At 36.6% G+C, this 27,155-nt stretch overlaps 1 protein-coding gene across 1 annotated transcript; it reads left to right on the top strand.

Annotated features, from left to right (window-relative positions):
- Nucleotides 1-4,497: 4,497 nt before the first annotated feature.
- LOC146728974 (uncharacterized) lies at nucleotides 4,498-24,429 on the top strand. Its single transcript, XM_085495718.1, has 6 exons — nucleotides 4,498-4,692; nucleotides 15,824-15,916; nucleotides 16,179-16,873; nucleotides 22,995-23,142; nucleotides 23,540-23,687; nucleotides 23,896-24,429. Exons 1-6 carry the CDS (start codon nucleotides 4,498-4,500, stop codon nucleotides 24,045-24,047), a joined length of 1,431 nt encoding a protein of 476 aa, XP_085351844.1. The 3' UTR covers nucleotides 24,048-24,429.
- The last annotated feature ends 2,726 nt before the right edge of the window (nucleotides 24,430-27,155 follow it).

The following is a 27,155-nucleotide window of genomic DNA, read 5'->3' as shown; positions in this document are numbered from 1 at the left end:
GTACAGCCTTGCTAAATCTTGCTAAGCATTCAAAAAAGAGAATGTTTGCACCTGTTATCTATATTTTAAAATCGTCTTTTGAGTATGTTCCACTATTCACAATTCTACAAAATCTATAGCCAAGACTGTTTGGATAATAAAAAGCAAAAAAAAAAATCACTCCCAAGTGCCCACAAACCTGCTTCTCTACCTTAAGCAGAGGGAAAACTGAAGACTATAATGGCAAGACATAATGTCTAGAATATTGTACGTAGTATAAAGACAGTATGAGAAATCAAATATTTGGACGAGAATGGCTGTAAAAAATACAACTAAACTGGCATAAACTCAATGAGAATTACATCTTGTACCAAACAAAGTAAGTATGCCACCTCAACTGAAGTAAGTTTAAAACCCGTGCTAGATAAATTTTCTGACATTTTCCAAGACGAACTAGAAATCATGAAAAAGGATAAAAGCAAAATGAGTGGTTATGGAAAATGCCCAGCCTAAATTTTGTAAACTAAGGCAATTATCATATGCAACCATAAAGGAAATTGTCTCTAAGATCAATTCATGAACGGACATTTTCAAAAGTACCAGTCGTGGAAAAGAATGGGACAGCACGTATCTGTGGTGACTACTGTATCTCCTGATTTACAACTTAATCAATACCCATTGCCCAGAATCGAAGATATATTTTCTGAGCTTGCTGGTGGTCAAAAGTTCAGGCAAATTAATTCACATCAAGCATACCATCAAATGGAATTGGATGATTAATCGGAAGAAATTTTTCACTATTAACACGTCGAAGGAACTGTACAGACGCAATCGTCTAGTATTTGGCATTGCCTCAGCACCAGCAATTTGGTAGCGTTCCATCGAACATATTCTACAAGATCGTACAAATCGTACAAAATGCATAATATTTGACATGGTCATTACAGACAAAGCTGACAATTTTGCTAATATTGAAGGTGTGCGATTATAGAAACGACTATAGAAACAATAGTCCACGAGCTTAATCTTAATGTAAATTCTTCCAAGATAACATTGAGTACTGTTCACTCATCATTGTCAAAGATGGACTCCATATGAGAAGGGAAAACCAAATCTCAGTGAACTGAAAAATGTGAGAACGTGTTCATGAGAACAAAAACGTCAATAACTTCCACAAAGTACCACTACGACCAGACCTACCAATTCAAATCACATGTGATGGAAAATGGAAGTGAAAGACCTACCTCCCATGCACCCAAGTTTCTATTAAAATCGGGGCGGAATTGAGAAGGAATCCCTTGCTATACTGTGGGATGTGAAAACGTTCAACACACATTAAACCGGACACAAATTCATTCTATTACCCGATCATCAATTGGCTTGCTTGCCGGTGATTGGAGGAAGTTAGCACTTGTGTCAAAAAATACGACATGAACTCTAAATTAGAAGTCATTTTTCACATCTCATTGAACTGTTTTTAAAGCTGATTCGCCCCTATTGCGCAACTTCCAGGTCGGTAAATATGAGCAAACCAAGCCCTCGAACGTCACGAAGTTGCACCCACAGACCAATCATGACCTCTGAACTAAACCAATCAAATACACGAAACAGTCTTGCATAAACTTTCGTTTTCGATGTTTATTATGTGAATTATCTGACATGCCTACTTTGCATTGCAGTGTTAGTTTAATGTTTTAGAACAGAAATTATCAAAACTACGAAAGGTAGACTGTATCGCAGAGGGGTCAGAGCTTCACCAGAAATAGATGACATAGTAACCCAGGAAATATTGAACAGTGGTGGTGACCCAATAATCGGACGTTTGGGGAATTTTACACTATGGTACCGTGACAACTTTAAAATGTCTGTGCCCTGACGTTCGCAAGATATGGGGACGATTCATTGAAGGAGATCAAAACGTTACAAAAAAGTTTTTATGGAAACGATGAAACGACAACAACCGTCAATTACATATCAATTTATGAAATACAAAATAGACGAATATGGCAAGGTCCTCGGCGTTGGGTCTAAAAGCGTAATTACACAAACAGTGAGAACCAAACTTACTGGAGGTGCATGGACATCCAAAGGTTAACTTCGGTAGCACTGAACAAAATTACTATAGGTAATATTTCTCATTGCACACCATTGACCATTTGAAGATACACTTTTGACGAATATGCAGTAAGAGTCAGCAATGATATAAACCCGCACTTCGGTCATGCTCTTCAAAGAGAGCTTGCAGTCAGAATACAACGCTACACAAAATCGGCGTGCGTAACTGTGCACCTTCTGTCCAACGGTACAACATATACTTACCAGTTTCTCAGAGGCCAACGAAAACATTAAACCGCTAACCGAACTACCAGTGATGGAATATAATGACATCGTTGTAACGGGTAACCACCAAACACATCTAAAAAAGGTGGTCGCCACCTCGGTCAGTGGTTGGAAAACATGGGAACCGGCATGGTGTATACTCCTTATTATTCACCTGAACTGAATCCGGCAGAGTTTGTTTCCGGAAAAATACGCATATATTGTCTTCCCAGCGAACTCATTCGACGCGACTTGCATCTTGCCTTGATGGAAGCACACAGACAAATTACACCAAAGGATGTATTTGGGTACTACCTATGTGTCAGTTCCATGGATTTGTTACTCAAGGCAAATGACAATAGATTATGTATGTAAAAACTCACTGCACATGACAATATTCATTAAAATTGTGGCCTCGAAAGAATTTTAAACTTATTTTAGTTTTGTTTTATCACATTGCGAAACGAAACGAAACGAAACCCTAACCCGCATTTTGTTTTCATTGGCCTAATAATATGAGGAAATTTCACACTGTGAAACACGAAATGAATAGCGCCATCAGTATTCAACAATTGCAAAATGGCTGTCACGTCATGTCAACACAAATGAATCGAGCTGAAAAGTAGGCGGGAAAAGGTTTGGAAACTAAATATTCTCGACAAATTTATTTCTGTGACGTGGCGATGTTTGAAGTTGTTCAACATTTAAGGTTAGGGTTAGGGTTTCGTTTCGTTTCGTGGAAAGACTAAACATGCAGTGACCCATTGTTTATGGTAGACGAGTCAATGTCAATGAACTTCAACATACAACCACAGAATCGTGTTCGTTGCAAAGAGTTTGTTTGCAAATTAAGTCCACCTTATTTTTCATTCTTCATACACCTATTAGATTTTCAGTTACAGCAAGTCCTCCATTTCCTGCCTATAGTCTTGTTCAAATTCTAAGCTATTCGTCTTGGTCTTTTTCCACAGTGACCGAATGTGTCAGTCGACATTTCGCCAACGTTTTTATTACAGTATAGTCATCCATGAATTGTGTAATACCGATACATGTATTTACCATGGATTCAGTGGCTTCTGGCAAAGTAACATTTTCAGAGGTCTATTACTTTTCTCTTGTTTTGCGCTTGAATGTGTTTTTGTTCATTTGCTCACAGATTCATTTGCTCACAAATTCACATATTGATGTAAATCAATCAGTTACCCGGAATTCTTCTTGTAACATCGTTTCTAGTTTTCTACTGTCCGTATTGACTTCCAACTATATTACCTGACCCCCAGTTGTCGGATATATCCGTGTCACTGGCAATAAGTCGTCTTATTTTTGCAGCAAATATTATCCCAATACGCTTTTTCATTTCACTGAACATTCTCGGCCAATAAAATGTCTCTCTAGTGAGGTTAATTGCTCTGTCCTGTTCTATCCACATTGGTCGTGTACTCCCCTCATTGTCTCCTTCTGAAACAATTGTGGCAACACTAAATGGTAATATTCACTTCCATCTACAGCAACACCTAGTCTACACAATACGTCATTTCCAAAACATAATCTGTCCCATTCCCTCAAGGCTATTTGTAATTTTGCACTTACCTGTGAATGCTGTCAGTGCATTAGAGAAGCACCTTTACGTTCCAAAAGCCATATATGCTGAATGTCATAATCAAGTTCTTGCATAGTCTATCCAGGCGCAGCAAGTATCAAGGGATAGCTGTCGCCACATACGCCAGTGAATAGTAGCACAGAGACACAGGGGGAGAATGGCGAGACCACTTCTGGAATTTCAAGAAAAAAGAAAAATAAGAGAAGGAAAGATACAAATAATCCTTCTTGGAGTGGGAATAAATCATCTGGGACTCCTATATCGAGCGCAAGATATTTACATACACCTAACTCACCCACCCGGTAGGTAACTCCCCCACGCCTACATGACAATTAATCAAAACAACGGACCAGGGCTTCAGATTGTCAAATATTCATCAAACAATCATGTTCTAATCATTGTTGATATTGGGCACTTTATTATTTCATGCATATATATATGCTCGTTCATTTAATACATTCTATTTTGAACGTTTCACGATAATAATAAACCTAGTTGATACAAATATTTAAAAACGCCCCTAAAATATAATGATATTACCTAATTTATCCTCGTGAGAACAGTTTAGTTTTGAATACAGTTTCCGATTTTGAACAATTATGGCTATTATGTCAAAACGTTTAGACGAAGGCACTGAGATGGATATTATTCGCCTGTTGAATATCAACGACGAAGGAAGTTGGACTAGCGACGGCAAAGAGATTGTGTGGCATTTCTGTCAGATAATGATTTGGAAAGAAATACTGGCAAAGAGAATGCAAGTGAAAATCAGAGAAAAGCCCCTGCACATGACAGTATTTCTGATGATGCTGATTCATCATACATATTATCGCCATTCCAAACATTCCTAGTGAATTCCTCATCAGGGAGTGAAATTGGTGGTTTTTCGGCTGAAGATGAAGAAATGTCACAACAATTACAGAAGATGAAAGTAGTAGGGTAGATGATGATAGACAATGCTGAAAAAACGCCATTCACATCCCTTCACTGGTAACACACCTGGTTTCCAGCATTGATTTGGGTGAAGGAGCACATCCCATTGATAGTTCCTACATTTTTCCAAGATCTCCCGTGAGAAGATTATAGAAAGGAACCAACAGCTATGCTACCTGATGCATCACTGAGAATGGAGAGGATATATTATGATCTCCTGTGCACTGATTTGTAAAATTGCCACCATGGGCGTTGATTCTAAACCAGAAATAGCAGATCACTTGTCCACCTACCAAGGAATAAGAAATTACTACTATGCCAACATCGTGAGCCACAATAAGTACCACAACCCAGAAAATGACCCAATGAATATAGTCATTGATGAATAACGCTGGATGCTGTCTTCATCCTTGGGATGTTAAAACATGCATCTTTAAATTTCCATAGATGAGTCCATTGTTGGCTACAAGGGCCATTGTGGAGGAGTGCGTACAGTTTTTTATCCAAAGTAAACCCTGTGTCAAAAGATTCAAAATGTGAAATTTTGACCTTGGATTATAGCAAAATTGTATATAACTACATGATTGACATCATGTCAATAACTGGTAGCTATGAGCAGTTTAGTAGGGATGTTTTCAGAACAAGAGACCTGATTCCATTATATCCTGTACACTGACAGTTATTATACCAGTCTATACATGGTGAATATGTGGTTAGCAGCGTGAGGTGAGTTAGAGTAGAAATCCCCAATGCCCTCTATACCAACCCCTAAAAAGGCAATAATGAAGCTGGACAGGTGACAGTTTGTAATCAAGACAAAAGGATAAATTGATTGCTATATCATGAAAGGACTCGAACTAACTGAATATTCTGACAACATACGATGAGGGCTAAAGAACCCAGAACCAAAGACGTAACCTGTGCTCACAAGATATTGACAGGAAAGTAGCATACTCTCCCTCTGCCCAAGAAGCTATTGATGACTACAATCTGCACATGGATAGAGTCAGCCAAACTCAGGTCCTTTTATACAGCCCAGCAACAGTCAAATAAATGATGGAAGTTCATCTTTTTCGACCTTCTGGATACTGCTATATGCAACAGTTGGACCTTTTACAAAGAATCAGTGGATCCAAATAAAATGACAAGGCCTTCCGAATTGAAGTTGGCAAGTCACTGGTTGGTGGGTTTTCATCCTTAAAGCAGCAGACCAGAAATTCTGAACCTGTCATCAGCTCATTTATGAACCACAGTTTAATTTAGTTTGGTGCCCCTGGCACATCCTGCAGATGGTGCATTCAGTTAGTGTCAGCATCCTTTATACTATGTTTCTGTCATATTACCTCAAACCCTGAAAATAGAAGTGTGCATGGAAACATTGGAAGAAACGATCCACACTACCATGTGATAAATGTCATAATGGTGATTGACAGGCCATACATATGCGTGCGATTTACATAACAAAGCATGTTTACAACTGTGGTAGGACAATTGGAATCTACCAGGTGTGCGTGTGATTTACAAAACAAAAGATGTATATGGTCTAGTGAGTTGCCACATTCTGATTGGCTCATGTGGAAACCCAGGTGGTGTATTGATGCTGGAATATTGCGAGACAAGTGATACAAGCTTCAATCATCATTCTATCAGCGGTGCCCTCCAGAATAACAGCGTTCTTCTATAAGCAAGCCCCTGTATTTCAGCGTTGTTGTTTTGCAGAAGTCTTTGACTGTCATCAATTTCCACATCCTGGAACTGTGAGTTATCACCAATGCACATTTCCGTAGACAATCCCCTATTTTAGTAAATAATTCATTATATTTTTCTGTGCTTTGTTTCTTGTAATTATTTTGAGGATTAAAGTATTAAAGCCAAGAGCTTTAACTTGATATTTTGGTGTATATTTATTTCATTTCCAGTACTATTGTTTTGTCTAACCTATTCTAGCAGTGACAGAACCCCCTCTTCAGTGTGAGTTCTGTGCGTGGCCGTCTCAATAGCAATAAGCATGCTTTACACTGTGACAGTTGGGGAGAAAAACAAGAAGAGGTTGCCCTTTATCCACAGTGTTAAGATGTCAGGAGTTTAGCATCAACCTATAAAAACAATGTTTCCTGCCCTACCATCATGTGGCCAAAGGATGCCCAAACAGACCCAAGAAAATACAGACTAATGACGATGATCTTGATAAGTCTGGAAAATGGGAACACGGGAACATGACAGAGGTGATAATATAGCAGCCAGAGACGGGAGAGAAGGTGGCAGAGTAGGAACAAGTAGGAAGAAGAGGAGGAAACAGGAGAGGCTAAAGAACAGACCATGGACTATTTGGGCCCTGGCTGGGGAGTCTTGATAGGGGGCTGGGAAACAAAACAACAAGACATGTACATGTAAGTTGGCCAAGATATATACTATACTTTACATTATACTATTGTAGAGGCCCTGCAGTACTGTGTTTTACTGGTAATTAGATGTCATAATGTAGATAGCCATATCTACCAAGTACTAATCCAAGCAGTGTATGCTGACCCACAATGAACTTGTGTATGTCAGTCAGTCAGCTATATTTAGTTGAGGGCCTGGCAACACTGCCTGGGCATACCTTAGTAGTTTGGAGCGGGAAAATATCATACGTTTGTAGTATCGGCTACTCCTACCTATGGTAATTAGGGCCAGTCAAGCAGCATATTTTAGTAGTGGACAAAAACTAAAAGGCGTTTTACAGCTGACCAAATTGTGTGTTTTAGCAGTGTAGGTACCCAATTGCATAGGGTCAGTCAAGTAGTTGCCAAATACTAAAGATTGCACACAGCTGGCCAAACTGTCATTTATATTAGTACAGGCTTCCCGCAACTTATACTATGGTAATTAGAATCAGCCAAGTATCGTGTTTTCATAATATCAGTTTCTACCAAGCATTAACAATCAATTGACCTTGTCATCCAATGAGTATATTTATGTCGGGCAGGAGGCTGCCAAACTACTTGGACATACATGTATCACTGGCTACATGAGAATACCACTCCGGAGGCCCAAAAGGAAATACCTAGGGAGAAATTGAATTAATAGACCTTCACGATTTGGTGAGACGCCTACAAGAAAGGACCCAAAAGAAATTAATATTCACATCAAAAAGAAGCACGCTTGCAGATGATCGCCAACCACTAAGAAGTCTACAAAATTTACAGTGTTTGCACAACCTGTCGCATGTAGTAACTATACAAGGAAGCAGAAATCAAATCTTGCATAAAAGTGTCAACTAAATACGAAGTGGTCAACACTCAGGATACCAATTTATCGAGACACAACAATGCGAACTGAAACACAATGTTCAAACACAACCCACTAAAATACCTCACAGAATACCTTCAACCAAATGCTACATAAAATCGAAATTGTCAAATTTTGAATACTCAAAAGGCTCAGTTTTTTCCACGAAACGAAACTCTAAACCTAACCTTAAATTTTGAACGACTTCAAACATCGCCACGTCACAGAAATAAATCGAGAATATTTAGTTTCCACCTCTTTTCCGCCTACTCTGCAGCTTGATTCATTTGTGCTGACATGACGTGACAGCTATTTTGGAATTGTTGAACACTGATGGCGCTATTCTGTACGTGTTTCACAGTGTGAAATTTTCTCAGATATTATTAGGCCAATGAAAAAATGCGGGTTAGGGTTTCGTTTCGTGGAAAAGACTAAGCCTACTCAAAACCTTCACGTTGGGTGTCAATTATATTACCTTTCAATCTGAAGACAATGTCCCAGGGATAGCGAAAAAGAAGACTGAAAATAGACAAAATAATCATATTATATGGTATGAATTCATAGGGCAAGACACTCAAAGGCAGGCAAATAATCAATGTATACATAAACAATGTATTAAGGTTCAATTAAGGTTAAGCTATTATACAATGGCAAGTTCGCGTAAGCAATACACGAGTTCATTCATGTGTGACAAATGGCACTAGACACATACGAACACTGCAGCTTTTCCCGGTGTTGCAATAAACTTGAATTCTAGCATAAAACGGATCACAGTCAGCTGGCGCACACCTGATATAAATTAAAATAATTGCGATATTTACTATATGGGGGCCGCCATCTTGGATGACGCATAAAACTAAGAGACAAGTTGTGAAACACGTTTTTCAGGTTCCTACAAATCAGGACAAAAATACCAATCCTTCACAAAAATACCGTCCGTTGGGGTTATATTAAGTCAACCGATAACAAAATTCGGCCGAATTCGTCGTTTTTGTGTGGAAAAATCTCTTGCATATGAACACCTAATTACACGAAGAACCTAGAACACTAAGCCGGGGTATTTGAAACTAAAAATTGACATTCCAGATCAGCAGCCAATCAGCGACGGCTTTACACTTAGATGACAATTTCGGTTTCAAATGTAGGAATCTGAAAAACGCGTTTCACAACTTGTCTCTTATATTTAGTTTAATGCGTCATTCAAGATGGCGGCCCCCCATATAATAAATATCGCACTTATTTTATTATATCAGGTGTGCGCCAGCTGACTGTGAAACAGACGTAGGTTCCGCTGCACATCTTTAACATGAAGTTGTTGTCTTTAATTACAATGATCAGCAATGGCAATAGCTTAAATGACGGTGGTCTTCACACAGCGCATGACGTGATATATGGGTCTCATATAAACAAAGATGGCGACGACTACCGTCATTTAACAATGCGGGAATAGCATGACAAATGTTGACGCTGGTAACACAATTCATTTGCATTTAAGTTGTACACAAAATCAACTATAGCAATCAAGTATGTTCATAACTCACTTTTCTGGCTTACGATTGAGAGTTCGCACTTCCGTGTTTACTTCATGGGCGCCGCCATGTTGTTTCCGAAGAAAACCGGCCCTTGTACGAGTTCAATTCAGATCAGTTCAAGAAGAAATCGGTAAATTGCTATTTCCCAGTGATTACTAAATTGAAATTCGAGTCAAGACGCTCTCGACAATGACACATTCGAAATCGAATAGCTTAGATTCAAAGCTATCGAACACTAATACATCATTTTATTGAGCGGCTCAATCCTCACATGTACTCGGTCGACATTTGTAGACCGAGAGGGAGAGAAAATGACTCCCTAACTTAACTAATAAAATACATCTCGAAATGGTGTATCACGTTTACGAAATAACCAGCTTAAATCACAAAAAAAAACATTAGAACTTCATAATTAATTAATTAAATAACATTTTCAGTAAATCGCAGGACTTTCCATTTAGCCCCCAAAACATCATTTACCAAACTACATAACTCAAAATGAAAGCTGACCCAAACTGGCCGGTGAGGGCATAGTCCCGTTATACTGAACATAAGCACATCTTAGTTATGTTTGTATCACATTCACTACTTTAGTTTGGTAAATGATGTTTTGGGGGCTAAATGGAAAGTCCTGCGATTTACTGAAAATGTTATTTAATTAATTATGAAGTTCTAATGTTTTTTTTGTGATTTAAGCTGGTTATTTCGTAAACGTGATACACCATTTCGAGATGTATTTTATTAGTTAAGTTAGGGAGTCATTTTCTCTCCCTCTCTCCCTCTCGGTCTACAAATGTCGACCGAGTACATGTGAGGATTGAGCCGCTCAATAAAATGATGTATTAGTGTTCGATAGCTTTGAATCTAAGCTATTCATAATAAACATTAACACAATAACTTGTCTATTAATAATCCATGAATTACCAAAATAATTAACAAAATAACATGAACAACGATACGAACCCCGTGAATTATACGTTGACTATCAACGGAGCTAATTTACATATCTTACGTCCAAACTGATTTAAAATTGTATATGTTTTTTTTCTTTTTTCTTCTCGCGATACGAAATGACCGCTTTCTTAGTTTCACTCATGCTTTATAAGACAGTGGCACTATTAAAATCCCTCCTAATACGATGATAATTCTTACTGTCTATCCAGATCGTATTCTTCCAAGTACAAGGTATGTCTGAAGAGCTGAATATTTGATGTAAAACGTAGTAAGTATTGTTGAATCCACATGTTTTGTTGTGACGTATAAGCCGGTTTAGGTCATCTCTCTATATATATTATGGATTGTTAGGAAAATACAAATAGCAATAAAATCGTTATTGAAATATATTTCAAAATTGTACTTGATAAGATGTTAACACCTAAGCATCGATTGATATTACTGATAGTATCTCATAACAGATAATGTTAATTTTGTTTTGTACGAGACAAGATTAACACAAGCGCCAACTACGATGGAAATTATGATCACTTTTGTGCGTATAAAGTTAAACCTTATTGAATATTCATATAGTTTCACACGACCGTTTGGTGTGACCAGCATGACACGTTTATACATTTTTGCTGTGACGCTTTGCTATATTATTTTATATATATTAATGGCAGTTGTTATTCCAAATGAGCGCAGAAAAGGAAATGTTGATCCTCTTCCAATTAAGGTAATTGTAATTGTTAATTTAAAAGGGCAATTAATCCTATAGAGACGTTTGTGTGTGCGTCACTTACTATGAACCAGGTTATATTTTAAAACCGGTCGACTAATGCAAAATAGATATACAAAACATAGTAATTGCGATACTATTTTGAGCCGACTATGCTGTTCTGTTGGAAAAAACGGAAGAACAAAAAATGGTTGCCGCGTTTGACTGCCATGAGACCCATCCCTCGCATCTTTGACACACGGTACAATATGTAAAGTATTCTTGACAAGGTGATCATACAATGTTAAAACCTCAACTGTGACTGTTATAAGATGTCGCATATTAAAATAGTTGGGTCATCTTAATGTGAGTATCAATAAATGTTTGATTGTTTTTCAATACCTAGCACCTCAATTGAGAGGTTATTTTTGTAATCATTTTAGTTGGGGTGTTGTTGTTTTGTTTCTACCCATACGGAGTTGTTTTCAGCAAATGTTACCAAACTGACAGATAGCCAGGATCTTCCACCAACTGTGTGTTATTAGCTTCCAATAACAAAGCCACACCAGCAATATTTTACTTGATTTGCAGTAAACACAGACCTTTTCGAGACATATTTTGACTACTTGTCAATAGTGATAATACGACCACGATCATGACCACAAATAACTTAAAACGAAATAACATTTCTTTTGACACAAATATACAAATGCATAGAACATTCCCATGGGGGAAATAAATGACTGGTGTGAATGTGTGTTTATGATTATTACTTTTTTCCGTATTACATTTAAAATGAATTATGTACGAGCTATGTTGGATGTATTCGTGCATATGTGAAATTATCAATACAACATAAGGCTGTTACCGTGTGCTATTCACGCTCAATAAATGCTTATGTCTCACTGAATAACAATAGACAAATTTGGAACAGACACTTAAACAAACAATGTAATTAGGCAGCTCAGCAAGCTCATTTACGTCAGGCTGAATATGGCTGTATTTACATTCGACAAAATACGTTAAAAACAAAATTAAAACCGGAAATTGTAGTTGTCAAAATACGTTATTAAATTAACAAAACTAACTTGATGTGCTTTAGAGTAGATGCGAGGCGGCTCAAATTAGTGGTGGTACCATTCCGCAACACGAAACTTTCTCTATGACGCCATGACAATAAAATAAGCTAAATGTTGAATTTCGTTGCATACAAACTAGGATGAAGAAATAAACATATAATCTAGCTGCTTACAAAGGCAAAACTGCTGACGTTTCACGCGCCCGGGTATGCTGCCAACACGAACTCAACGGCGAATTTAATTCGCGTCTTCCGCCGGCGAGACATCATCATCATCATAATCTTCATCATTGTCGTGGCCATCCCCCCCTCTCCTTCTCATCCCCATCACCAACACCCATATTATTGCTCCAGCTCAAGAACCTAAGCTTCCGCTTTCTAATACTATACACCATCATCCTTTTATTGTCATGGGATTGGGTGTGTCAGACCTGGTGACCAATGAGATTTAGACTAGATTGTGAGATTTGCCACTTGTACCACGGTTGGGGACTCATCTTTCTAAACAAAATGCTTCGTGGATAAGAAGTCTTTACTATAGCCCTTGAGGCTACTGTAAAGGCATTGTGGTCACCAAGAACCTCGTTGCACTATCTCCTGCTTTTAGCTGTTCTTGATAGATATGAGTTTTCACGACACATCTTTTCATCCCCTTGGCTTCTGATGTTTTCTTCATCTTACTCTAGGATCAAGCACACTCCTCTTTCATCTTGCCTTTTGCTATCTGCACTTATTGCTTGTTGTGCTTTGCAGGAAGGTCTGTCTTTGGTAGTTGAGTGTGTCATACAGATTATGTAGAAATCATACAGATTATGTAGAAATCATACAGATTAAGTAGAAATCATACAGATTATGTAGAAATCATACAGATTATGTAGAAATCTGTATGTATAAGCTGGCAATGTTTCCTAAACAAATCTTTCACATGGTTGTAGTCGAAGTCATACATAAGGTGCTTAAAGAGGTTGGGTTGCTGTGATGGCATTATCAAAGAAGAAGCCTATGCCCTGGATAGTTTCCATCATCAGAAGCAAAGCATTCATTCTGATATAAGGCTCCATCCAAGTACTCAGTTTCGGAACCAGTTATTTTTTTGTTTGTATGTGATGTTAGGTAGCAGGTAATTAATTGCAGCCAGGTTTCAACATACAACCTGAAAGACCTTTTCATCGTCCTTTCTGTAGTCTAAGTCAATGGCAACAAGGCATCAAATCTCGGGGTATGGACCCGACTAGTTCCGGTGAACTATATCTGTAAGCCCCATCAAAAAAGGAAAGTACTCCATACAGAATTCATTATTTATTTATATATATATTTACTACTTGTGCAATTTCTACATTTACAGTGTAAGGCCTGCTTATCGCACCCAGAGAACTCACACTGGACAGGGGGTTCTTTCACTGCTAGTATGGGATAGACAAGACAATAGTTCTGGAAATAAAATACACATACACCAAAATATCAAGTTAAAGCTCCTGGCTTTAATACCTCTCAAAGTAATTACAAGAAATAAAAAATACAGCACTAAAAAATACACTGCATAAGCTCACTAAAAAAAGGGATTGCCTTGGGGAGTTTGCATTGGTGATAACTCACAGTTCCAGGATGTAATAATGGACGACAGTCAATGGCTTCTGCAACACAACAACGAAGAAATACAGGTGTCTTGCTTGCAGGGGACGCTGGTATTCTGGAGGGCACCGCTGAAAGCAGGATATCGCAGAGCAGTTCATACAAGTTTCACAGAATGATGGTTGTAGCCTGTATCACTTGTCACACACTATCGTACCAGCACACATATGATACCAAGTTGAAATGATGAACCCAAACTGTTTTCTGTCTATCCAATCTATAGGCATGATTCAGTGACACCACATGGGTTTCCACATAAGCCAAATGAGAATGTTGCTAGCAGCTGTGTCACGTAGGCAACTCAGTCGATCATAAACATCTTTTGTTATTCAAATAACAGCAAACCTGTTAGATTCCAATTCTCCTTCTAATGTTGTAAACACCCGTTGGTATGTAAATCACAAGCACACCTGTTAGATTCCAACTGTCTTCCAGAGTTGAAACAAGTATGTCAATCAATTTTATGACAGTTATCACACGGCAGTTTCATTCCATGATTCCATGCACACTTCCATTTGCAGAGTTTGAGGTAATATGACAACAACATAAAATAAAGGATGCTGACACTATTGTTTTAAAACATAAATACATTAAATTCATTCATACACCTGAAATTGCTTGCTCGGCCAGCTTTTAATCCTTTTTAAAGCCAGTCTTGGGATTATGAGAAACAGTTGAAACACATTTTACATACTTGAGGCAAGGCTTCGTGCATGAAACGTTTTGACCAATTGGTTTAGACCAATGCACTTTGTACTGCTCTCCAATACTTCCACTACAGCACACAATGTAGCTTAAAGTAAGTCACCACTCTTTTTTTCATTAGTAATGGTATGTCTAAATGTTCCTCCAAGTCACTTAATAATAGATCTCTATATCATCCTCCCACCAGACATTATGGTATAGTATCTGTGTCAACATGATCTATGTGTCTGTGCCATCCTCTACTTACTCTATCAATGTGCCACGGATATTGAATTATTTGGCAAATGCATGGAACCTCTTCTGACCCCAGACCTCAGTATATGATTGCACCTATCAATGAGCCAAATTCTTTGACACTGAAGTGATTTTGAAAATGAATATAGATTTTTTGAACTAATAGTGTTTGCCATATATTGACGTTTGCTGTGCTGTTTATAGTCATTAATATAATGTCTAGTGGAAAATTCCAACGTTCTAATCATGGGAGTTAAATAGAGATTTTAGCTAAAAATTAAGACCATATTGTTGTATTGCACTATAGCTTTAATCGACATGCTGTTGGAGGAAGATATGCAATTTGAATAGTTTCCCTTTTTGTTTTCATACATAACACACCAGCCAAGTGATTGACAGTGCGCCAAGGTAATCAGAAACTGTGTCTCAGCTGTTGATTATCTCTTGTAGTAGGAGGCTGGCTACAAACTGCTCTGAAATTCAGAAGGTGGGATTATTTTAATCTAAGTCATTAGCATCAACAGTTTGGAGAAATTATTTGTTTATTGGGGAAATATGTTAATCGTGCTAATGAATTAAAAACACACTTCTTGACCAATCATATTGCGCCATTGCAGGATTTTATTTACACTAAATGTTCTATCATTGAGTCTTTCTTGTTTTTTCAAGTCAAATTTCTCTACTGTCATAAATTGTTCCATGAGTGTATAATTTATTTCAGTTGCACCAAATAATAGAACTATTATGATGCATAATGTGAGACAATTATTTATTGTTTTGATCATTTTGTTTTTTGGTAATTTGATAGAATTTTAAACAGTAGCAATATACCAATGACTAACTTTTATTTCTCCAGCATGTAATTAAGTTATATTTTCTATTTGCAGAAACTCCAAAACGAAGTAACCACGCATCATTCAAACATCAACAACGTCCAAGCAGATAACAGTTTCCAACATGGAAAAAAGCCCATTCGGCAGGTTCGTTTAGATGAATTCAAGATCAGTTGACCGCCATCTTCTATTTGATTGTGTTAAGTTCTTTATATGAAACCAACTATTGATTCGAATTCCATTGTTTTTATGTAATTTAACAATTAATAGTTGTCAGAATATTTTGGTCATTTTGTTTATTTGTTGTACGTTGCATTACCAGTGATAACCTATCAATCATTGATTTGTCTTTCATTTGTATAACTACTGTAGCTTGATATTAACATATGGGGTGTTTTTCTAATCACAGAAAGTTCAAAACAATGTTACCACGCACCGTCACAGCAATAACGTTCAAAAAGCAAATGGAATTCAACAAAGAAAACAGTCCAATTTGCGCTATTTGTTGCCGTTAGTAGTATATGGACCCGAAGGTCCTAATTCTATCTACAATTCGTATAGATTTGCTATCAATTATGCTTTGCAACAAAACAGAAGTATAGTAAATGTGCCAATTAAGATGCCGGACAGGTTACCAGGATATAGATGGTTCAATGATACATTTGATGCAGAGATGCTGTCCAGAGTAGTTCCTGTAAAAAACCTGGCAGATTTCAAAAGAGACTGTGGAAGCGAACTGCCATTAAAATCACTCGTGCTTCTGCGACACCGGGTGGTCGAAGACAATCTTTACTGGCCAAATAGACGAGATTTCCTTGAAGATCTACTAGGTATCACTCTCCCGAAACAAGAAAATAATCACAGTTTCCCTGTAGCGGTTAAGCAAATTACGGCTTCCGCTGACACCCCTTGTATACTTGTTACATTAATAGATGCTAGCCGGGTCTATTCAACGGTTAAAGATTTTCCTTCAGATTACCCGAAAATCGACAAGCATTTAATACACACGAAAGATATACGACAGTTTGCCAGTAGTCTTGTCAAACAACTATGTAATGGGGAAAAATTTGCTGCATTCCATTGGAGAAATATGGGCGCAGAAAGGTGAGTTATTGTTATATGTTGTATAAACACACATAACTGAAATTGTATTAACGGTTATTTATAGAATACTGATGGAATGCGATCCACGCATTGGTTATACTTTATTAGCACCATGCGTAGCAAATAACAAATAATGAGACACGGATATTGATTATATAATTTTTTTAATTCGACATGTGATTTTAAATACCAGTCTATTATATTATGTAACAACATGTGATTGGCATGTAAAACTTTATCAGGCCGTGTCTGAGATTTATACATGTATATATAATTAAAAATATTTATGTGTCACACGTGTAGATTTTCACATAATTTGCCCAATATTTCACAACATATCATGTTTTAATATAAACCCAGTTGCAATATTAATTAGGTTCAATGTTCGCATCCAACCGACTGAATGAATATCATGAGTTGATTTAGTAAAATTTGAAAATTTGTGCGTGTTACTGCAACTGACAAATTATCACGTGACTAGAATTGTTGACCAATCAGCTTCCAGCAATTGTAGTGAATTATACGACTTGATTCACCTTTGGAGATACAATAAAATCATTGAATTAGCATACAACTGTAAACTGAGAACATACTTCTCAAGATAGAGAGAATCAAGTGAGTATTGGTCACTAAATCTGAGAGAAGAATAACACACTGAAGAGGAGCACTTGTAACTAAGATGTTTAATGCTCAACTGCTAGGCCTGGAACTGAGTCTAAATACTCACGAAATGTTCCATACAATGTATCAATATCATTATGCAAATAACTAAACTAAACGTCATAGCCTCAAATCAAATTGAAACATTTTATCACAATATGCGTTGATATCGTTTATCGAATCTGTATTTTATTGAATACATAAGGTCATTAGGCATTAGGTAACAAAATAAAAAAAATATTGATCATATAATTAATGTTTCTTTCATTCCTGAACAAAACGCCCATAACAAAGGTGAAATGATATCTAAATGGCGCAGTGTTGCCATATATTAAGGATGTCGATAGGTCACCGTGCCCACGTAAAACATCTCCATGAAGTACACTCATTCGATTGCGACACATGCAGCAAATGTTTCAGAACAAAAAGACCAACCATCTTTCAGTCATATTCCATAATGTGACAACGATGCATAGTACACAGTTGTCACTAGTCATTCCGTCTAGTGTAATTTTGGTGTTGATTATTCAACTACCTCTCTTAATATATTCCACCACTGGGTTTCACAATTGTTCTTGCCAATGATGACACAATATAGGTTGTTGAATAATTTGCATAATCTTAAGTTTGAATAGGATAAAGTAATTCGAGCAGTAATAACAGTCTTCGTGGCCAAGTGTATCAGATTAAGCCCATAGAACAGATCCCAGGCCCAGTTCACAGATGGTGGCTTTCTAGACGCGGTACTGTACGCATGATGTTTTTGTCGCACAATGGTAGAGCGATATTTTGATTGGATGCAATATTTAGAATATATTTGACATTTATAGGAATGTGTATTCGTAATATATACAATTTTCATTATGTATCACTATTCTTGAAAGATAATTTGTGTTGTGTGGAAGAAGAAGGGTATAATTTTGCTAAAATTATAACGAAGTTATATTGCGAATTTGGCGAGTTGTTTTTTTTCCAGCATACGGGATGCGGTTATGTAACTCGTTTGTATGGAAAGACAATGTGCTCCGAGTCTCTGGAAATTTCCTGATAAAGAAAGGATTCTCTCTGAAAAAATACTGACAAAGAAAGCTAGACGAACATTTTCTTTTCTCAGAAATTAACTCCATGGTCAGAAAAATTGTTGCATCTGAAAATGTGTTAAATCAGTATATGACTCAATCATACACATTGTGTCCATTGTCGTGATGTTATCCGTAATAGTAGACCGTAAATATAATTTAGCGTCAAATGACTTCTTGAAAAGTTTGCCTGAAATTTTGCAAATGTTATTTAAGTAAGGTTAAATTAGTGTGTTCTGTCACCAATGACTTAGATCATAATGAATAGTTATATAGTGTGGAATAATGTTCTAGGCACTATCTGAAGTAGTATGTATATCTTCATAACTGTTTACTACAACATCCTTTTCACATCAGCATACAGCAGAACGTGAAAGATGATATTCATGGCATGGAATAATTTGTTCGTTATAGCATTCAGATTCTTGCATTCAAAAAGAACCAGGCAGTTGCAAAATGAAGTCTAATAATATTGGGGAGTGTTTATTCTTTGAATCATTATTAGCCAATATTATTGTCTTCTCCAGATGGGGAAGCTATCTCTATGTAACACGGAATATGGATGAATATGTTTCACAACCAGTCAATAATAGAAATCAATTTGTGTAAATCAAAAGTTGTTGTAATTCTAATTGCCTCCATTCAAACTTGAGTGACTGATTGCATCTGTTGCATAAAATGCTTCAACAGTAACATTACATCAATGACAACTGAAATATTACATTCAATTCATTTAAGAGCAACTTGATACTTGGTTAGTTATCATCTGTATCGGAGTAAGACCTAGACAAATGTTCCAGGTAGAAAATAGTGTTGCTGTGTAAAACAACTGTATTAGATTGTTAAAGCAGGTTTAGTATGTTGTTAAAGCAGGTTTCACTAATATCAATGAATGCTTCCATATTGTTCATATTAAATATTTGCAATTCGCTTACATAACCTACTGTATATTGTCAGGGAAGTGTGGCACAGGAATCTTGGTAGATTTTTCGCGGCAATGTAAATGATTATATTTTTAGGGTCAAGCATTTCTGCTGTCCTCTTTAAACAAATATGGTAGAAGTGCATTTACTGGGTAGCTGGGTATAATTGTGAGTGTACACCCAGATTTATATTTAGCTATAATTATGGCTATTTTTTTGTTTGGTGTATAGGTCAACCATATTATCTTTTATGTATTTACTATTTGATCGGTTTGTGTATCATCATGTCCGGCAACTCTTGTTCATGTTGGTCACGAGTTCTGCCACAACGGATATTCACTGGATTCATCTAAGCACAACTGAACGTGTTCTGACCCATCCAATTACAGAATAATCATACTTGCTGACTCTGATGATGAGTTTCCATTCTTGTATCACACCAGATTCTTTCCAATCTTTCAAAGGTTTGATTTACTGAAAACTGACCATACATGCAAAGATAGAGCTGCAAGTTTCATTCTCCCTCATGATAAATACTACAAACTGATATGTGTAGAGCAGTAAGTCCATTTGTGACAGACCGCTCGCCTCGGTTGAAGAAGACCCAGTGTTTATAGGATGCTGTTTTTCTTTGTGTGTGTATATGCGTCATGTGTAAACATCTCGTTTTCTGAAAAGTCAGACAGTCACCAACAGCTTGTTGATACCTACAAAAATCTTAAATGTTACAGTAATCTCGGAAAGGATTATGGAATATAAACACATACGAACCGTTTGAACGCGATCCAGACGTTGCGGACGAGTTCATTTTCATTGAACTTTCATTGTCTTTACGTTTTTCTTTTAAATTAATGCTTCACATTTTATCGCATTCGACGTAAAGGGTCTAAATTTGTCTAGACTGTACCTAGAAAACTTTTATTTATCGGCGGTGCGTTGTATCACTTTTCGTGGAATATTACCACTTGACTTACCAACCTGTTTTCGCAGGTCAGGGAGGTGGGGCGGCTATGGGAAAATTACCAATGAGTGAAATTGACATTTACAATGGTGGACTGGTTAATGTTTGACATTTGCAGACATCAAAAGTGTCGTATTTCTGCTGTGTTGATATTAAGTGTGTAATGGGGAAATGTTAGGTCCATCTCACCATGATTTTGAACTAGTGTTTGTGTTATAGTGTCAGTAGTCTACTCATTAAGTATACACTGCGTGATTTGGTGCCAAATAAAATATACTGTACTATGTACATAAGGGATCAGTCTTAATTTTAAATTTGTTTAAACGGGTGGGTTTCTTATGAAAATGTGTTTTAGGGATGTGTTTATGAGAAATTTCGTCTTCAGTACCATGATTTTCACTGAAACTTGGTGCCATGCATACCCGTTATAATCGATACAAGTGCTCTGCTGTGTTACTGATTTCGTTCGCTGGAACAGATCCAATGTATTCATTGACAAAGCTTGCAAGAATTATATCCTCTGTCAAGCTCTGCACTCTCTGCGTGAAATTATTAAGCTAGCTGCAGCTGTTTTTTTATATAAACAGAAACACTGTGGTATTATTATAAATATCGTCCAGTACTTAGTTGGGAAACAATCATAAATTATTATTTTAAATTCACGTGAAGTGGTCGATTCGCTCAGCTCACGCGTGAACGGTAGTGCAAATTGTTTATTCAATCGCTATAATAATACTCGTATGAAAAATCCTGCTTACAACTGATCACAGTTCATAGAGGGAGCGTGCATTGATTGATCCGTCAGGTCAAGTGCTGAAACAATAGCCAATGTCAATAGTGTAGCCATGGTGTAAAAATGGATCAAGTACTGGCAAACCAAATTCTAGTGCTTGCTATGTGGTTCATTTAGTGTACTCAATAAGTATACACTACGTGATTTGGTACCAAATAAAATATACTGTACTATGTACATAAGGGATCAGTCTTAATTTTAAATTTGTTTCAACGGGTGGGTTTCTTATGAAAATATGTTTTAGGGATGTGTTTATGAGAAAATTCGTCTCCAGTACCATGATTTTCACTGAAACTTGGTGCCATGCATACCCGTTATAATCGATACAAGTGCTCTGCTGTGTTACTGATTTCGTTCGCTGGAAAAGATCCAATGTTTTCATTGACAAAGCTTGCAAGAATTATATCCCCTGTCAAGCAAACCAACTTCTAGCGCTTGCTATTTGGTTCATTTAGTGTACTCTGTTGGATTCCGCAGCCCTCAAACCCCTCTTACATGTAATAACGTCGAAAATCCGTGGAAATTTCACGTTTCTCTCTCGAAAAAGTGTGTTAGCCGTTTTCTCCCTGGACTCCCTCAACAAATGTAGTTGTATGTTGTTTGTATATTGATGATCAATATGAAAATCTGTATTTAAAATCATCGACCATTGTCTGGTTTACCGTATTTTCTCAATTTGCGAGAAAACGGATTCAACGTGTACGTTATATCTTATTCGCCTAGTTTTTCTTTTTGAACTAAATTATATGCGTGCATATGAAAAGAAAAGTATTTGAACTTTAACGCCGGAAAAACAAATATAAATCAGTGTGAATTTCAGAACATTTTCAGTAGTCTGAATTTAAAATGCGAGCGAGCAAGCGGGCGATATTTCCGTGTTACAAAAACGAACGAAAAAAAACAACACTCGTATTTTTTAAATTATATTATATTATATTATATCGCGTAATCATTCCATATTTGGAATTCGCATTTCATTTTCTAATATGGTAAGATGAAAATATCCTGTAAAATACCGAAAATTACGGCACGTTGTAACCTATAATAATATGATATATATAGGATTTGGCTTAATTAATATGATTAGGATTAATGTTGTAAATAGTGATTTCCAGCTATGTATTGTAATATTAACACACTATGCTGAATTATAATAACCTTCTATTATGAAATGTTGCTTTGTTTCATGAGATAGTAAATATGAAAAACAATTATGTCACTTGTCTTGGATATGATCTACAAGTTTAGTACATCATAGACACCTCACATATGGGGGACTTAATTGGTAAATCTGTGAATTGAAAATGTAATCATTTTGATGATGTCATCGGTCAATGCAGACAGAGTTGTAATAAAGAGGTTTGGGTTTGCGATATGCACACGACTCATACTAGCAGAAACCATCGGCAACGTATTCCTCAGTTATGCGACGTTGCATTGGCTGCTGGTGTCTGGGGGAGGGGCACGGCTGTTGTGCAGGGGTTGCTCATCCGCGATGACATCACCATCATTCCAGATACCGTGTGGTAAAAATAATATTATTTATTATAACAATTGTAATAAAACAAACAAAAAAAATTGAAAATCAAAATTAAAGTACAAATACACAAATAATGTTATTAGATATATTATTTTATCATTTTTAGATAATTAGATGCAGAAGAATAGTTAACATTTGTATTTCTCTCTTTGTTGTACGTTACAGCTGTGGTAACATTAATTTAGATTCTATACCATGCAAAGGAAAGAAGTTAATAATGACCAATATTCACTATTTGACTAATTTGGTGTATAAGTACCTACAATCGAAGAATATCAATTGTGTTTATGTGTCATCAAAAAAGACGGGAATGGTAAGAATAAATTGTATAAAATACATCGACAGCTTTCCTCCAAATGAAAATGACCATCACGATCTCTTTGACGGCGAGGACAAAGAGATTTGTCACGCTTAAGTTTCGGCCTTTGAGTCGCTTCGTTGGTCGGTACTTGAAACAGCAAAAGACGTGATAAAGGAACACTACTATGTCGTCCTTACTAGAATCTCGGCCTATTGGGTCTGGGTCAGGGATGTTCGTTTATCAATTTGGCTATTTTGAAAGCAGCTATCTTATATATTTCTCTGAAAGACATCGTATCACGTTGACAAAACAAATGAATTAATGAATGAATGAATGATTAAACAAATTAATGAATGAATGTTGTTATATTGATCCCATTTACAACGACTATGTTTGTTTACAATTTCAGGACATGGCTGCGGAATTAAACAGAACTAGATTAGTAGTTTATAACAGTAATTCTCTTAAAGACGGTTTGCTCTCAGTATCCACTAAAATGAATGTTACTATTAAAGATCCATACAAATTGTCTTTGTTGGAGCAAGAGATAAGTATAAGTAAGTTTTGTTTTCAGTATACAATATTCATTTGTTTTATTCCACACCATCTACATCTTTTTCTTGCTATAGGATAGAGATATAACAATTACATTATCGCACCAATGCACTACGGGGAGTGAGACTTCAATTATGAAAGCATGTATATAACGTGAAATGTGCTCAACTTAAAAGTAACCTATGGTAAATCATTTGTATTACTCCCTAGGGTCAAATTTGTTCATAAAGAATAGGTGGTCCAATTGGTCTCAATTTGTGAAATATGCACGAGATGTTCAGAAGAAAGAAACAGTAGATTTCACAGACATTCCTGGATTGCCAAACGAACTTTTGGAACTATTTCGTATTGTTAGAAAATAGAATCAGAGAAATTAGACTAATGTATTGATTTCAAATGACGTAATTTGAATATAAGATAAAATAAATAAAGTACCTACATGTATTCCTATATAATTGGGAAGGTATTTTTAATCATGAAGTAGTGGTGGTGGTTTAATCAGTCGAGTCTGTAATTTATTTTAAATATTAACGATTTTTTTCATATTCTGAATTGAAACGAGGCAATCATGAAAGGAAATGGATAAATGCATTTCTTCATACGTTTTTCCCCAATATTCGTGTCTGTATGTATGCATGCACTAAATTCATGGCTAATGCTTTAATACATTCATGGTGGAGGTGTTATTACAATTATAGTTTATAGCTGAATAAAAATACTATATAGAAATTCTGACACAGAGAATGTGTGTGAATAAATAATACCAAATATCTCAAGTATGTTTATAAATGCCTATAATAATAATTTGTCTGAACAAAGTCACCACCACAAATGAATTTAACAATTCCTAAAGGTTTATTCGTTTATCCAAATAACTAGTTGTAATTGATGGTGACAACCAATGAACACTCACGTATTAGCAGATATACATATGCTCAGCTAAAACTATTCACACATTTTTTTCAGGTTTTTGTCTAAAAAATGTCAAATGCCATCTTCATCCCTCATTTTGAATGAACGAGTTGCGTTTAGTGCAATAAGGTTTAACTCCTCACTGTCATTACGCAAATAGTTACATAGGCAATTACCGGTGAACAGTAGGAAACGACGTTCAACAATAACTGACAAATTCGGCATGCTATACGCGAACTAAAGAAGCGCATACACTATAAACTAAAATCACTGGCTCATACATTATTACGTTAAAAATATTCGCGTTATTTTGAGTAAAGTAACTTTCAACTTACCCGAGTGCATCGCTATAAATCATGCCCGACATACAACATTTTACTATATTGCGCGATGAATACGGCATAAAAATTAGCATGTATAAGCACGCGAGTTTTGATTAAAGAGCGGTGGTCATCGCACCGCGCTTGTGCGACTTTTGTGTTGATAAACAATCTAATGCGCTCTTCTAGTTTTGACCAAGGCGCAACGTACACTAAATTTCCGCCGGAGACTCCTTCAATACCTTCCAATCACCAAAGGAATTACCTAGCTAGTTAAAGCTTAGTAGCGTCTCAGTTTATACTCTATACTCGCCATCTTTGTTCATATGAGCATGCGTGGCGCGACGACCTCCGCTCTCTATGTAACTTGCAGCATTGTTAGACCGACAAGATAAATAAATTTCGCCTTTACCCGCCTTTAACAATGCACTGTCGTAAGTTATCCTTTCAATACAAATGCAAGTTTGGATATATGAGTTGCATATTGCATTCTTAGAAATACAATGTTTCTATCAGTTAATATATCAATGAAGATTACTAGTTGTGATAACTACTACTATGAAAAAAAATGAAAGTTGCTAATGGGATAAAGTGAGTGTTAGACGTTGACATATCAGATGACATTTATATATTATTTCCGCTAATATTCTTCAACTTAATAAAAATATCCATGGTCTTGTTGATAGTAGTATCATTTCTTCTATGTACGATTGTTTTTTGTTGATTGGATACTTATTTTTGATGATGCAGTGGAATCATTTGGACATAATGCAATGGTACAGTCATCATGGATAGTGTTAGTGCCTACACGGATAACAATATTCTGGATCTCTACTGAACAAGTTTGTATGTACGCATTGATATCTGCTGCCTTACGACCATGGAGAGCTGTGATGAAAGTTATGTCAACAGCAAAGAATGGTAGAAAAATAGAAGTGCAGGAAAGAGTTCCTTTTGCACCCCTACTCTTGACCACAACTCTAACTCTCATCCCAGCTCCGCAATCTCCTTTAACTGACTAAAAGCGTCCCCAAGAAGGTCATATACATATGTATTCGGTAGCGCTGAAGAATAAAGATAGGATTTTGGCGAGGGATAGGAATGGGGTGCAAATAGAAACTCGTTCCGATGTGCAGTGTGGTATAATGAATTGCTGTTTCCAGTTCAGTTTGAATCTGTATGAAGTTATTTTTAGAAATAGTGCTGTTTTATGTTGAGAATTATGTGCAATTGAACAGCTATAAACATTGCATGAAAACAAATTAGATCGAGCAATGGAAAGGGACTGTATTTTGAATATTTGTGTTTTCTCTTGTTTGGGTGTCCATTTCAACACAGCGACCTCACAGTGAATAAATATTTTATATATTGATTTGCATGGTGATTTTGCATAGTATTTGCTACTGCTAAAACAACAACAACAACAACAACAAAAATGCAACACCTGTTTAGCACAGATAGTTTCATTACGGAACACACTGAAACACAATCATTTCATCAAAGTGTAATAAAAGAGTAAACCAGGGTGAAACAGAACAGAAAGAAAATTGCATGAGGGTAAAGTGAAGACTGTATCACAAAACACAGAATAAGCTAAATATTGGGTCGGTGAGGATAATTCGTGTTATGGAACATCAGAACTGACTGACGAGAGCTAGGGCTAAACAAAAAATGGCTGACTGTTGCTGAACAAATCCACTGGGAGGCACTATTCGAGAAAACATATAAAAATAAACTGAACTCCAGAGGGCGCCCTGCTCAATGAATAAATACTTAATATTTTCCCATTAGGTTGTTTGAAATATAAACGATGATTGGGGGAATAGTGATGTAATCTTTGTAAAACATTGACTTCCAATATCTCTCCTTGTGCTTGAATTAAGTGACCTGTGACACGTGAAGTAGCAGCGAATGTTACCCCATCCCTGTGGAGACTATGTGTTGAATACTGCTATGCTGATAGCAGTTTTTTAAACTTGCTGTTAAAGCGGTGGTATCTACGCCTGCGCATGCGTCAGATGGCCATAGCTTGTCATTGTTGACAAAAAAGCGTCTACCCATGAGCATTTGCGTTTTAATATGTGTTTTCATCATCGCTTGGGACTCAATTCCCGCGCGTGCGCAGGCGACGACGCTCCCCCTTTAAATGAGGTGTGTGTTAGTGTTGTCAGTTTGCCTGCCTGGTGGTAGATAAAGGCTGGTGCAGAGAAAGGGGCTTTGACGATACGAATCATGTTG

This window comes from Saccoglossus kowalevskii, chromosome 22 (assembly GCF_978046115.1).
Source record: "Saccoglossus kowalevskii chromosome 22, keSacKowa6.1, whole genome shotgun sequence".
NCBI classification, from domain to species: Eukaryota; Metazoa; Hemichordata; class Enteropneusta; family Harrimaniidae; genus Saccoglossus; species Saccoglossus kowalevskii.
The sequence above is the reverse complement of the archived record's forward strand: the minus strand, read 5'-3'. Positions and strand labels throughout refer to the sequence as shown.